We start from the raw sequence: 13,946 nt of genomic DNA on the forward strand, positions 1-13,946 counted from the left end.
CTCTCTCTCTCTCTCTCTCTCGTTGAAGGCTAATTTGGTAGCAGCGTTCGAGCAGAGCCTGCAACTGATGACGTCACGTCTACAGACCCTGTCGGTCAGCCAGGAGCAGAAGGTACCGGTAAATGCAGCTGCGTTATGCTTTACTTTCAGAAACTTCAGTGGAGCTGAGTTTTGTTCTATTAATTTACTATCCAGCTATTTCCAATCAATGTAAAATAAATGTTTATTATTCATAACTCTTTCTAGTTTACTATAATTAGATGTAGCAAACATCCAGTATCTTCTGAATGTGAGAAATTAATTTAAAAAAAATGTGTGTGGGGAATTCATATTAACCTACAGTTTTTCAAACAAATGAACCAATTTACTTTTGCTCAATGAAAATCTGAGAGCATAGTGAGCCTATAGTGTAGACAGTCCGACCTCATCAGTGTGCGTTGACAGTCTAACATACCACAACAACCCCTGAGCCTGATCCACCAGACCCCCCCCCCCCAGCACCATCTAACTGCTGTGTCATCCTGTTAGAGAGCAGAGGACAGGGACTCAGCACCGCTGCCATTGGTCCTCCTGGCAGGAAATGAAATCTAGTCAAAGCTTGACATGGTGCAAAGGTTGTGTTCTCACAAGCCACTCAACACGATCCTTCAAACCTTCAGGACCTCCGAGACACCATAGAAATTCCATAGTCAATCCACATCTGATATTGCTCGTTCTGATATTCATTCATTTCTTCTTCTCTTTTGGGGGGATTATAGACACTGCGCTGCTGGAACTAGAAACATGAGCATTTCGTTGCACCTGCTTTAACATCTGCTTATCTGTGTACACAACAAATAAATGTTGATTTGATTAGGATTCATCTATCAGCGCTGTTCTATTGAGTTTTGGAGAATTCCCAGATTCCTGCTTAATCACTTCTGATTCCGAGATTCTTCCAACCAGGATTTCTGGAAAATCTGATCATTTTGAGAAAGTTCCCAGAGACAACTAACATTTTGTCAGTGTGTTTATGTATTGAGTCTGTTTCCCCGTAGGACTCTGAGCTGACTGATCTGAAGGAGACCATAGAGATCCTGAAGACGAAGAACACAGAGGCCCAAGATATCATCCATGTGGCCCTCAGCAACCCTGAAATCCCTCCTGAAGGTAGAGAGCCAACCAAAGGCTTTTATCATAATCACTCCCCACATACCTTCTCTCTCTCCTCTTCTCTTTCAAGAACCATTTTGATCTCTCTCTTCTCTACTTTCACCAGTAAATATTCACGGGATGGTTTTTCAATACCGTCAAACTATTGTCAAAATACCGTCAAAAATATCCCCGTAGCTGAGGAGTGCTCAACTCCATTCTCTTATAACGAGGCGGAGTTGAGTTTGACACCCTGTCATATTTGCTAGCATCAACATTCAGTGACCATCAGTCGATACTCCCGGGAAGAAAAAAGGATGGTGTGAAGATGTGAAAATCTGGAGACCGCCCAACCCTTATTCACCCTCCTCACTAGCTCCTCTCTCCACAAGAGTTCTTCTCTCTAGCTCCTCTCCTCCCTCCAGAACAGTTCTTCTCTCTAGCTCCTCTCTCCAGAACAGTTATTCTCACTAGCTCCTGTCTCCAGAACAGTTATTCTCACCAGCTCCTCTCCTCTCTCCAGACAGTTCTTCTCACTAGCTCCTCACCTCTCTCAGAACAGTTGTTCTCTCTAGCTCCTCTCCTCTCTCAATAACTTCTCCCTAGCTCCTCTCTTCTCTCCAGAACTTCTCCCTAGCTCCTCTCCTATCTCCAGAACAGTTCTTCTCACAATCTCCTCTCCTCTCCTCTGTCCAGAACACTTATTTTCACTATCTCCTCTCCTGTCTCCAGAACAGTTATTCTCACCAGCTCCTCTCCTCTCTCCAGACAGTTCTTCTCACTAGCTCCTCACCTCTCTCAGAACAGTTGTTCTCTCTAGCTCCTCTCCTCTCTCAATAACTTCTCCCTAGCTCCTCTCCTATCTCCAGAACACTTCTTCTCACAATCTCCTCTCCTCTCCTCTGTCCAGAACACTTGTTTTCACTATCTCCTCTCCTCTCTCCAGAACAGTTCTTCTCATTAGTTCCTCTCCTCTGTCCAGATCAGTTCTTCTCACCAGCTCCTCTTGTCTCTCCAGAGCTTCAGATGAAGAGGCAGAACTCGTCCGAGAGCATCTCCAGCCTGAACAGTATCTCCAGCCACTCCAGCTTGAGCAGTCTGAAGGAGCAGGAGGCCAAGAAGAAGAAGAAGAGCTGGGTGAGAGCACAGAACCGCCTGCTGTAAATAGAATAGATCATTAGAATTAGGATTCTTATTGAGATCCTGGTTCTATGAGAGAACCCACTCACTGTGGCCAGGGTAGTGGTACTGTCTTGCCGAATTCAGTCCAAGTACCAGAAATGGTCTGGAGTTTCTCTGTCTCTCTGTGTCTCTGTCTCTGTCTCTGTCTCTGTCTCTCTCTCTCTCTCTCTCTCTCTCTCTCCCTCTCTCTCTCTATGTATTTTATTCAGGTCTTTGAGGTGGAGGTGAGTAGTAGATATTGTGAGAGCTGCAAGTCCTCCCGCCCTCCATTCCTCCCTCCCTCCGTACACTGATGTGACATTCTTGTTAAGATATTTGGAAGCTGTCTAATTTCTAATCTCATATTAAACCTAGCTAACTCCACTTCATTCACTAACTGTATGTTACATAAGCATACCATTTACGTTAAATATATGCCAGATAAATTATTCCTAAATCACAAGTAAATAAATCATTAACAAATTGAATTCAGATGTTCTCAAAACCTGCAGTTAAATTCTGTTTGGTTCAGTGTCAGAGAAGTGATATATATATTTTTTTTCTGTCAGATGACAATATAAACCTTTTGTGATTGATTTATTGTCACCCCAACCATTGTGTTGTTTTGTTTGGTGGTCGTGCTTGAATATCATTAAATAAGGAGCAAGACTTTTATGATTATGTTGGGTTTGTTCACAGTAAAACCTGTGGAATAGGTTTACTATATATAAAGTAAAAAATTAGTGTGCTTTAGGATTCGACAATAAATCAAATCATTATTCTTGCAGCAACTCAAATCTGTACGGTCTGTGCAGCGCTCAAGGCTCATCAATGCAATTTCCAGCTGCTCTTCCCACCATTGGACAGTGCTCTTCTCCATTTTGTCCCCCTCATTTGACAGTGCTCGCCTCTATTCCTTGCCCCTCTTTGGACCATACTTACAAAGTCTAATGGGCATCTCTGTCTCATTACTGGGTGCTAATTTCTACAGTTTCCCTGCAGACTAAGCTGTTAGGTTATTTCCATGTTGTGTGTGCTGCAGCCCGTGACTATTGTTGTCTCACTCTGCCAGATTAGCCTTGGGTTCACACATTGTCCCGCTTCACCTCAGCAGGAACAACACCAGTATAGGGGTGGCGAGATTTGGGGATTTTGAGGACAATATTGTTTTCCTACTGGTTATATTCAAGTCTAGAAAATCAGAGGCAGTTGTTACTGCTGTGATTTTTGTATTATTTCTAGTTTTTTTATAGAATATTAAAACATACAATCTACTTGTAGGGAAGCCGCTCAACATCTACATCACATTAGTGATATAACAGACTCCCATCCAGAGCGACCCACAGAAGCAACCAGGGTCAAGTCCCTGCTCACGGGCAAGTCGACAGATCTCCCACAAGGTCAAAAAACGGGGACCCGAACCTGCGACCTATCTGTCATCGGCCAAAGCTCCCAACCGCCAGGCCAACAGCCCCCCCCCAAAGGAGTGTGTCTCAAATGGCACCATTAACCCTATATAGTACTCCTCTCTGGAGGGGTAAAACAAGGTGGTCCACTATCGGCAAATCTATTTATTATTGCCATCGAAATGTTAGCTGTTAAGATTAGATCAAACAATAATATTAAGGGATTAGAAATCTGTGGCTTAAATACTAAGGTGTCATTGTACGCTGATGATTCATGTTTTCTTTTAAAACCACAATTAGAGTCTCTCCACGGCCTCATAGAGGATCTAGATACTTTTGCTATTCTCTCTGGATTAAAACCAAATTATTACCAAATAATATTACTATATTACCTAATGGATCACTAAAAAAAAAGCAAATTTTACATTACCATGTAGTTTACCTGTCACGCTCTGACCTTAGTTATCTTTGTTTTCTTTATTGTTTTGGTTAGGTCAGGGTGTGACGAGGGTGATATATGTGTTTTTGTCCTGTCTAGGGTTTTTGTATGTTTATGGGGTTTGTCCAGTCTAGGTGTTTTTATGTCTATAGTTGCCTAGATTGGTTCTCAATCAGAGGCAGCTGTTTATCGTTGTCTCTGATTGGGGACCATATTTAGGTAGCCATATGCCTTGGATAGTTGGTGGGTTATGTGTAGTTGCCTGTTTCAGCACTCATGTTATATAGCGTCACGTTTGTTTTGTTGTTTTGGTTAGTTTGTTTAGGTGTTCTTCGTGTTCTTCGTTATTAAAAGAAGAATGTCTTCAAATCACGCTGCGCCTTGGTCTCCTCACTATGATGAACGTGACATTACCAATAAAGTGGTCTGATGGAGATGTGGACATACTCGGTATACAAATCCCAAAAGAAATGATCTCACTCCGATACATTTTTATATAAAGATAGCAAAAATAGATAAGATCTTGCTACCATGGAAAGGAAAATACCTGTCTATTTGTGGAAAAATCACCCTGATTAACTCTTTAGTTATATCACAGTTTACCTATTTGCTTATGGTTTTGCCTACACCTAGTGACCTGCTTTTTAAATTATATGAACATAAAATATTAAATTTTATTTGGAACAGCAAGCCAAATAAAATTAAAAGGGCCTATTTATATAACGAATATGAATTCGGAGGGCAGAAATGATTAAATATTAAAGCATTAGACCTCTCACTAAAGGTATCAGTCATACAAAAGTTATACTTAAATCCAAACTGGTTCTCTAGTAAATTGGTAGGAATGTCTCATCCTATGTTCAAGAATGGCCTTTTCCCCTTTATTCAGATTACACCGGCCCACTTTCGATTGTTTGAAAAGGAAATAATCTCCAAAATATCTTTATTTTTTAAACAAGCCTTAGAAAGTTGGTTGCAATTTCAGTTTAATTAATTCAAATATACTAATTGATTAAAAAAACTATTTTTCGAATAAAATCTTTAAAAAATGTATAATTTTGTGAATAATATCATAAATAGGACTGGTGGAGTTATGTCACACATGCAGCTAACACAGACATACGGAAATGTATGCTCTACCCAAAATTACAACCAATTAATTGCAGCGCTACCACAAAAATGGAAGAGGCAAGTAGAAGGGGAAAAAAGTAAGGAACTTGTATGTCGGCCCTGTATTATAGAACATAAATGGTTAAAGAAAAGTGTGACAAATAAAAACATATACCAATTTCATTTAAGGACCAAAAAACGGACAGCTGTGCCATATACAGTGGGGCAAAAAAGTATTTAGTCAGCCACCAATTGTGCAAGTTCTCCCACTTAAAAAGATGAGAGAGGCCTGTAATTTTCACCATGGGTACACTTCAACTATGACAGACAAAATGAGAAAAAAAAATCCAGAAAATCACATTGTAGGATTTTTTATGAATCCTACATGCTAACCATGTGACACTCACATTAACATCTGCTAACCATGTGTATGTGACAAATAAATTAGATTTGATTTGATTTAGTGCACTATGCAGGGAATAAGGTGCCATTTGGGACACATCAACGAGTGTGGGATGGTTACAGGGGTCCGACTGAGGAATTGTTCACTGTGGTTCTCTCTGGGTACTCTATCAGTCTTACAACTTTAATTCTGTTCCAGAAGGGGATCCTCACTCTTTCTCTCTGTTATCTATGTACTCCTGTTGTACAGCTGAGGAGTTCCTTCAACAAGGCGTTCAGTAAGAAGGGTTCAAAGCTCTCTGCTTCATACGCTGACATCGAGGAGATCGCAACTCCAGATTCCTCTGCTCCCTCCTCTCCTAAGATCACCATCCACCACGGGGACAGGGCTGGGGACGGGGACAACCCTCCCTCTGTGATGAGGTCCTCTGTCTCTGCATCCTCCTCTGGGTAAGGCCTCTCACATCCTGATCCCCCTTGGTGCCCCTCTAGTCTGAACCATGTTTCGATTCCATAAAATACATATTTAAAACATTGAGGGGCAACAAATGGTATGTATTAATTTAATGTATCAGTATCTATCTCTTTTTCATTTATCAGTATCTATCTCTATATCATGTATTCGTATCTATCTCTATTTCATGTATCAGTATCTATCTCTATATCATGTATCAGTATCTATCTCTATATCATGTATCAGTATCTATCTCTATTTCATGTATGAATATCTATCTCTATTTAATGTATCAGTATCTATCTCTATTTCATGTATCAGTATCTATCTCTATATCATGTATCAGTATCTATTTCTATACCATGTATCAGTATCTATCTCTATTTCATGTATCAGTATCTATCTCTATTTCATGTATCAGTATCTATCTCTATTTTGTGTATCAGTATCTATCGCTAAATTAATCTGTCAGTATCTATCTCTATATCATGTATTAGTATCTATCGCTAATTTAATCTATCAGTATCTAGCTCTATTTTAGTTATGTGTCTTATTTATCTCCATCAGTTTAATGAAATAGATTAGATATGTGCCACATCAGTTTCAATGGACATGATGCCTCTGTTCAGTATTTGCATTGTGTGTTTTTCTCCCTCAGGCTGTGTGAAGGAGGCGAGGATCCCCCGGAGGATGAGAAGGTTGTGTCTACGCTGCGCTCGGCCCTCTGGGAGAAGGAGAGAAAGCTGACGGACATCCGCCTGGAAGCCCTTAGCTCCGCCCACCAGCTGGAGCAACTGCAGGAGGCCATGAACAACATGCAGGTGTGTGTGTGTGTCTGCCTGTGTGTATTTGTGTTTTTGTGTTACCTAATGATGTCTACTGTAACGTAGATATGGTTTGACCCCTGAACCTGACCCCATTAGGGCCCTATAGGACTCCCCTCACTAAATAGCTATCTGTATTAGTATCCCCCCTTAATCCTACACTGTGTGTCCCTGCCTGCAGATGACAGTGGAGAACCTGAAGGCAGAGAATGACCAGTTGAAGACAGGAGGTCCCTCAACCTCCACCTCCCAGTCCTCCAGCTTGGCATCACTGGGCACTGCCTCGCCACGTGAATCTGTTGCCATATCTCTGACCAAGACCTTAAGCATGAGCCTGGGAGAGGGCAGCTCCCCTGGTGAGGGCTGGCGTCAGTAACACAGTAACTAGAGGAACACAGGCATCACTGAACAAGTTCAAGACTGAATGACTTCCATGAATTAGCCTTCATTTTAAATATGAAACTAGAGATAATTATCACAAAACATGTCAGCTAAATAACCCTCCTTAAAGCGTGTATATGAAACCTAACAGTTTTTACAAAACGACCCAACAACCACACAGGAGTCTATTCACAGCCAGTAGTGATCTCACTTCACCTCATTTTAACTGTAAGAATTAACACAAGGACAATGTAGTTAAAGTAGTCATGGCAAGCACTCATTAGATTATTCCTTGACCTCACTCTCTCTTTCTGTTTCCCCCTTTCTCTCTATCCATTTCTTTCTTTATCTCTCTGCCTCCCTCTCTCTGAACAGACCTGTTCCAGACAGAAGCCGCCAGTCTCCCCTCTCACAGAGACGACCCACGTGTCAGAGTGGTGGTTCGTGTGGCCAACCTGCGCATCTTCAAAGATGTGAGCCTTTTTATTACAATTCATGATGAATGTGCCAGACTTATTCAGTTCAGTAAGACCTCTATAATAAGAGTGATGGTTAACCTTTTAACCTATCCAGTACTGTTGGTCCTTGTTCAACAGGAGGTGAAACAGCAGGACTTCTTCATCGGTACTGTGAGGGTTAACGGCAGAATGGACTGGCCTATGTTGGATTCGGCTGTCGGCCAGGCTTTTAAGGTGAGTCTCAACAGGCACCTCGACTGACAAAAACCCTGCTCTTCCTTCACAAGTGGATACATTGTTGCTGTAAATGTACCCTAAAAATGCCAAATGTTTAACCTTCCACAGTAATGCAAAGGTAGGGTGTGGGGTTCTGTGTAGGATCATAATGTCAACAAACAGTAAACACATAAATATGGGAGCACTTTTCTTCTCCATGTGGACATGGTTTTGGCAAGGGTCTGTACTTAACCTTCACATCTTATACTGTAAGTTCTCAGTCTGCTTTCCCCTCAACCACTAATGTTCCCCTCCACCACTAATGTTCCCCTCCACCATTAATGTTCCCCTCCACCATTAATGTTCCCCTTCACCACTAATGTTCCCCTCCACCACTAATGTTCCCCTTCACCACTAATGTTCCCCTTCACCACTAATGTTCCCCTTCACCATTAATGTTCCCTTTCACCATTAATGTCCCCTTCACCACTAATGTTCCCCTTCACCACTAATGTTCCCCTCCACCACTAATGTTCACCTTTCACCACTAATGTTCCCCTTCACCATTAATGTTCCCTTTCACCATTAATGTTCCCTTCACCACTAATGTTCCCCTTCACCATTAATGTTCCCTTTCACCATTAATGTTCCCCTTCACCACTAATGTTCCCCTCCACCATTAATGTTCCCCTCCACCACTAATGTCCCCTTCACCACTAATGTTCCCTTTCACCACTAATGTTCCCCTCCACCACTAATGTTCCCCTCCACCACTAATGTTCCCCTTCACCATTAATTTTCCCTTTCACCATTAATGTCCCCTTCACCACTAATATTCCCCTCCACCATTAATGTTCCCCTCCACCATTAATGTTCCCCTCCACCACTAATGTTCCCCTCCACCACTAATGTTCCCCTCCACCACTAATGTTCCCTTCCACCACTAATGTTCCCCTTCACGACTAATGTTCCCCTCCACCACTAATGTTCCCCTCCACCATTAATGCTCCCCTCCACCACTAATGTTCCCCTCCACCATTAATGTTCCCCTTCACCACTAATGTTCCCCTCCACCACTAATGTTCCCCTTCACCACTAATGTTCCCCTCCACCACTAATGTTCCCCTTCACCACTAATGTTCCTCACCACCACGGATGTACCTCTCCTCTATTCTCGCTCTCTCCTCTTTCTCCTCTCACCTCCTCCTAGGTGTACATAGCCAAGGTGGACCCCACCTCCAGCCTGGGCCTGTCTACAGACTCTATCTACAGCTACAGTATGAACCACATCAGGAGGGTGCTGGGAGGAGAGTTGCCAGAGAGCCAACCCTCACACTGTGTATCCAAGGGGCCCAGTGGCGTCACTGTTACACTCAAAGGTAACCAGAATTATAAACGTACAATTATCAATAATGGCCTAATCCATTTTAATTCAATCACCATTGTAGAAGTGCTGAAAGTTGACCTATTTTGCATACCCAACCATACCATGAGACATCCAACGGTTGAGATTGATATAATTTAAAAGCTTACAAACAAGGATGTCAAACTATTTTATAATACATTTTTATAAAATGTGTCAGTTTTATACCATCGGAGGTTTTGGTGTTGTGCCCGACATCGGTTGTTCTTGAATACAGGGTGTGTGTCATGTTTTGACTGATATATGTAATCAAATATATGGTACAAATGGTACAGCAAAGATGGTTGGAGGTCCACAGACAATATTGACTTCAATGGGAATATCTGTTCTTTTAAATTGCACTGTCAATCCTCCATAGGGAACCTATTGAAATCATAGTAATATAGATAATAGAATCGAAATTACCATTTAAGTTGACATTCGATGCTGGGTGAACTGGCAGCCATTTTTGTGGTAATAATTATTTATGATAATGGTTACATGGAGAAAATTGGACCTCCCTTCATCAAAATATATTTTACCTTCTCTGAACTCGTGAAAAAAAACCAAGTGACCCTCCCCTCCCCTACCCTCCCCCAAAATAATCATTAAAACATAAAGTGGACAGCAGAGAAAATCCTTACTCTCACCTCTTGGACAGACCAGAGCCTTAGATATGCAGTTTTAGAAACTGTTCTTCATCCTGTAAGCATTGCAGGAGTTTTGATAGCGCACATGGCTGCGGGCCAGAAGGTTGTGGGTTCACAGACAACCGTGAGCAAGAGTAGGGGTGGAAAGATCTCCTTCATCGTAAAAGCATTGGATGAAAATAGCATCGTATTTGCAAGTCCGAGAAAAAATTGCCTTTAAACATTTCATACAATTCTACGTCATTTTACATAATAGCAGAACTTTTTTAATACCACACAAATTACTGAAATTACAGGCTAAGAATGGACAGAGAGATAGGCCTGTGTTCATCTTATCATATTTCTCCAGTGCTAAATCAGTGTGTCTTGTTTGCAACTAACATGTCCCTGTTTCAAAATATTTAAATCTGAGACGTCATTAGGAATCTGAGCATGGTACTTTCCAAAGTCAGGCCTACCTTTCCACTCCAGACAGATTAGGCCGACCAGCGGTGAAAAATGTAAGCTTCAACTGCTGGCCGCTCTTCTTCTGTGGCTTAACCCAACGAGAGAAGATTACAAGTGTTTCCCTAAAAGCTGTCTGGGTTTAAGCATCTACTGTACTGTACAGAAAGTCAATAGCTTAATCAAATGATAGTGACAGAATTAGATTACTTCCCAAGCAAAGTAAATGTTTTCTGAATGTCAAAAGATACAAAACAATGATACCACTTCTGTATCGGAGTCACATATTTCCCAGGTATTTTAAAGCTTGTTTCTAGCATAAATCACTGCGGACCAAAGCGTTCTCTTGGATCACTTTATATAATCAAATCTGTTGAATTTACTTCAAAATCTTAAGCTAACAATAGGTAGTTCTGTGCTTTTTGCCATTTCTTTTATAAAAGGTAGGCCTATGGCATATCCAGTCATACCCCCTCAATTCAAGTCCTGTTTTGAACTTAACAGCCCTTCACTGACACAGAGGTACAGTAGGCTATTTAAAGAGTTCATGGTGGGTGAGGAATTGACTAAGATAGAAGCCTATAGCCTACTTTCATCTGTCAAACAGGTAGTCGACCTCTTATTTGTTCAATAGGAATGAATAGGCTCCAACATAAAGCCCTCTTGTTAAGTCTACTTCAAATGAAGACGGTTTAAATGAATTATGGCTACTCGAATTTGCCTACTTTCAGCACCGTCAGCTGTCCGTTTCTGATTGATTGTGACGCGGCTGCTGCCTCAAATTTCAGCACCGCAATGTAAGTTAGTCGAATATGGCTTATTGTGAGGTCAATAACTCTGATATATACATCATGGGCAAGAAACATATTGTTTTTTATGTCACCTGTTAAATCAACGATAAATCAGTGTAGATGAAGGTGAGGGGACAGATTAAAGAATAATTTTTACGCTTTGAGAGAATTGAGACATGGATCGTGCATATGTACCATTCAGAGGGTGAATGGGCAAGGCAACATTTTTAAGTGCATTTTAACGGCGTATGGTAGTAGATGCCAAGTGCACCGATTTCAGTGTGTCAAGAACTGCAATGCTGCTGAATTCTATTTCTATGATTGAAATGACTCCCACCCTGTATTCAAGAGCATGTTGTGTCTCAACCAATGATGGGCACAAGACAAAAACCTTAGATGATGTAAAATGTGAAACAAATGTTTTCAAGAAATTCTAAAGTAGTTTGACAACCCTGTGTCATTTAAATGACATCACACTCAACCTTCATCTGTTCCAGTGAAGATGTCTCATGGTATGGTGGGTATGCAAAATGGGTCAACTTTGAGCACCTTTATCTCCTGAAAGTTTTGGCATTCAGGATTCAGGTCCAGGTCTTTCTGACCGCTTCTTGGGCAAACATGTATGGACAGCACCGGAGGCTGCTGAAAGGAGAACGGCTCATAATAATTTACATAACGGCGCAAATGGAATGGTATCAAACATCTGGAATCCATGTATTTGATGTATTTGATACCATTCCACTTATGCCGCTCCAGTCATTAATACAAGCACGTTCTCCCCGACCTGCCACCTACCGACCTGCCACCGACCGACCTGCCACCGACCGGCCTGCCACCGACCGGCCTGGCACTCACCTCCTGTGGTGGAACGTTTTTTTTTTTTTGTATCAAAAGGGAGGCTGTCAAAAAGTGATTGACCTCAAATGGATTTACTCAATGTTTATATTTCTGGGAACAAAACATTATTTATGCATTGGTAGGTAAGAAAAGGGTGCCCTTTATCACTCTTTATATTTAATTTGACGATCAAAATAATAGTTAGAAGGGTAAACTGCAATCTGCAGTTTGTTTCTGGTGAGGAACAATATCCCTCTGAGGGAGAGGGTATTTGTGTATGTGCTATTAGCTGATTATCACAGTAGAAGTTCTTTTTTTGTGTGTGTGTGTTTTCTTTGAGCAACAAATTTTTTTGTGAACGGAAAATAAATAGCAGCTTGTGCCTAGCCTGTCTTAGATCCATTTGGGGTCAGCAAACAGTCAACAGACTTATTGTTCACCCCACAGGTAATTTCAACACGTTTTAGGTTCTGAGTCCGTCTATCTGGTCTAATGGACATTCACCTCCTTATCTCGGCTCTGGATTTTCTGTCCACTCTCTTCTGATCTCCTGTTATGTTTGGAAGTTTCCCATTCCACTTTCAAAGCATGCCATTTGTTTCAGAAACCAAACAGTATCCACATCATTCCACATAGAACAATGACGAAAGGGATGTTTTCTTAAGATGCAGAATGATTTATGGCCAGGGTGCTCACACTATCCAGACATTTGGACTGCTTGTCATGTTTAATACTAACATGTCATGTTAAATATCAAGGGGGATGGATGTTTCGCTGTGAAGTGTCATAATTCATTTTGTCTGCCTCGTTATCGCCTCAACTCTATCTCCCCCCTGTCTCTGACCCCTGGTACCCTTTAGCGTCGGGGTCTCAGCCTGGGCCAGGCTAGGACTGATTTGTGGTGTCTAGCTCTCCCTACCTCTCCCTTATCGCCATGTTCCAGATTACCTTATTATTGAAATAAGAGAATGTGTGGCTTCCCTCCGTCCCCCAGGAGACCCAGAGGAAAACATAAGCTCAGACAGGCATTTGGCAATTAGATTTTCTTGGACCGATTAGTTTTCTTGGAGCACATTTTCCTAGAACAGCGGTGTACATATATCCCTTCCACTATAATCTATATGTATCCAAGCCCATTAGTGATTTTAAACCAATGTAGAGGTGCAGGGGTAGGCAGTCTGTTCCTCCTGGCTAGGAAGGAATGCAGTAGGGATGGGTGGGCTAGAAGGAGGGGTTCAGAAATATCCTGTTGCAGCTTGTGTGTCAAGCAGCTGAAGCATTTTGACCAGCTGGCCCAGGCCTCAGACACATGTACACACACACCACACACACATAATACCCTATACATGTGGGGTGGTATGTCACACTGTAGGATGGAGGAGGGGGAGAAGGAATGAGGGAGGAGAATGTATTAAGGTGGGGGAGAAGGCATGAGGGAGGAGAAGGAATGGAGGGGGAGAAGGAATGGAGGAGGAGGATAAATAATGAGGGAGGGGTAGGAGGGCATGAAGGAGGAGACGGAGTCATGAGGGAGGAGGAGAAGGAGGAACACAGTTATTTTCAGAACATTATTTCTGCACTCCTAGTTGTTTATGAAGGGTGACAGGATGTGTGATGTGGTAAATCGTTGAGCAGAATATTTTCATTCACATGGATGGACTTCTTGTTTTAACTACAAACAGTCAAACTCTGGTTTAGTGTATTGTCTCAATGTTAGGAGAAATGGCTTGATAGTTTTGGTGTTTCTCTTGAATTACGGTATGTCTCTGTGAGGTCTCTGTGAGCAGCTGAATGGAGGGCTGTTTGGAATGCTGTACACCCAACCAATCATTGTACCTGT

The 13,946-nt window shown here is 41.8% G+C and overlaps 1 protein-coding gene across 1 annotated transcript in view; it reads left to right on the forward strand.

Moving 5' to 3' along the window:
• The window catches only part of LOC139371381 (neuron navigator 1-like), a 119,422-nt gene that overhangs the window by 99,707 nt on the left and 5,769 nt on the right, over positions 1 to 13,946 (forward strand). Inside the window, exons 17-25 of the mRNA XM_071111747.1 lie at positions 29 to 118; positions 1,038 to 1,149; positions 2,150 to 2,268; positions 5,900 to 6,099; positions 6,762 to 6,924; positions 7,109 to 7,283; positions 7,684 to 7,781; positions 7,905 to 8,000; positions 9,193 to 9,361. Coding sequence (XP_070967848.1) covers positions 29 to 118; positions 1,038 to 1,149; positions 2,150 to 2,268; positions 5,900 to 6,099; positions 6,762 to 6,924; positions 7,109 to 7,283; positions 7,684 to 7,781; positions 7,905 to 8,000; positions 9,193 to 9,361 — 1,222 coding nt within the window. The remainder of the gene's footprint in view (positions 1 to 28; positions 119 to 1,037; positions 1,150 to 2,149; positions 2,269 to 5,899; positions 6,100 to 6,761; positions 6,925 to 7,108; positions 7,284 to 7,683; positions 7,782 to 7,904; positions 8,001 to 9,192; positions 9,362 to 13,946) is intronic.

This window comes from Oncorhynchus clarkii, chromosome 17 (genome assembly GCF_045791955.1).
Source record: "Oncorhynchus clarkii lewisi isolate Uvic-CL-2024 chromosome 17, UVic_Ocla_1.0, whole genome shotgun sequence".
NCBI lineage: Eukaryota > Metazoa > Chordata > Actinopteri > Salmoniformes > Salmonidae > Oncorhynchus > Oncorhynchus clarkii.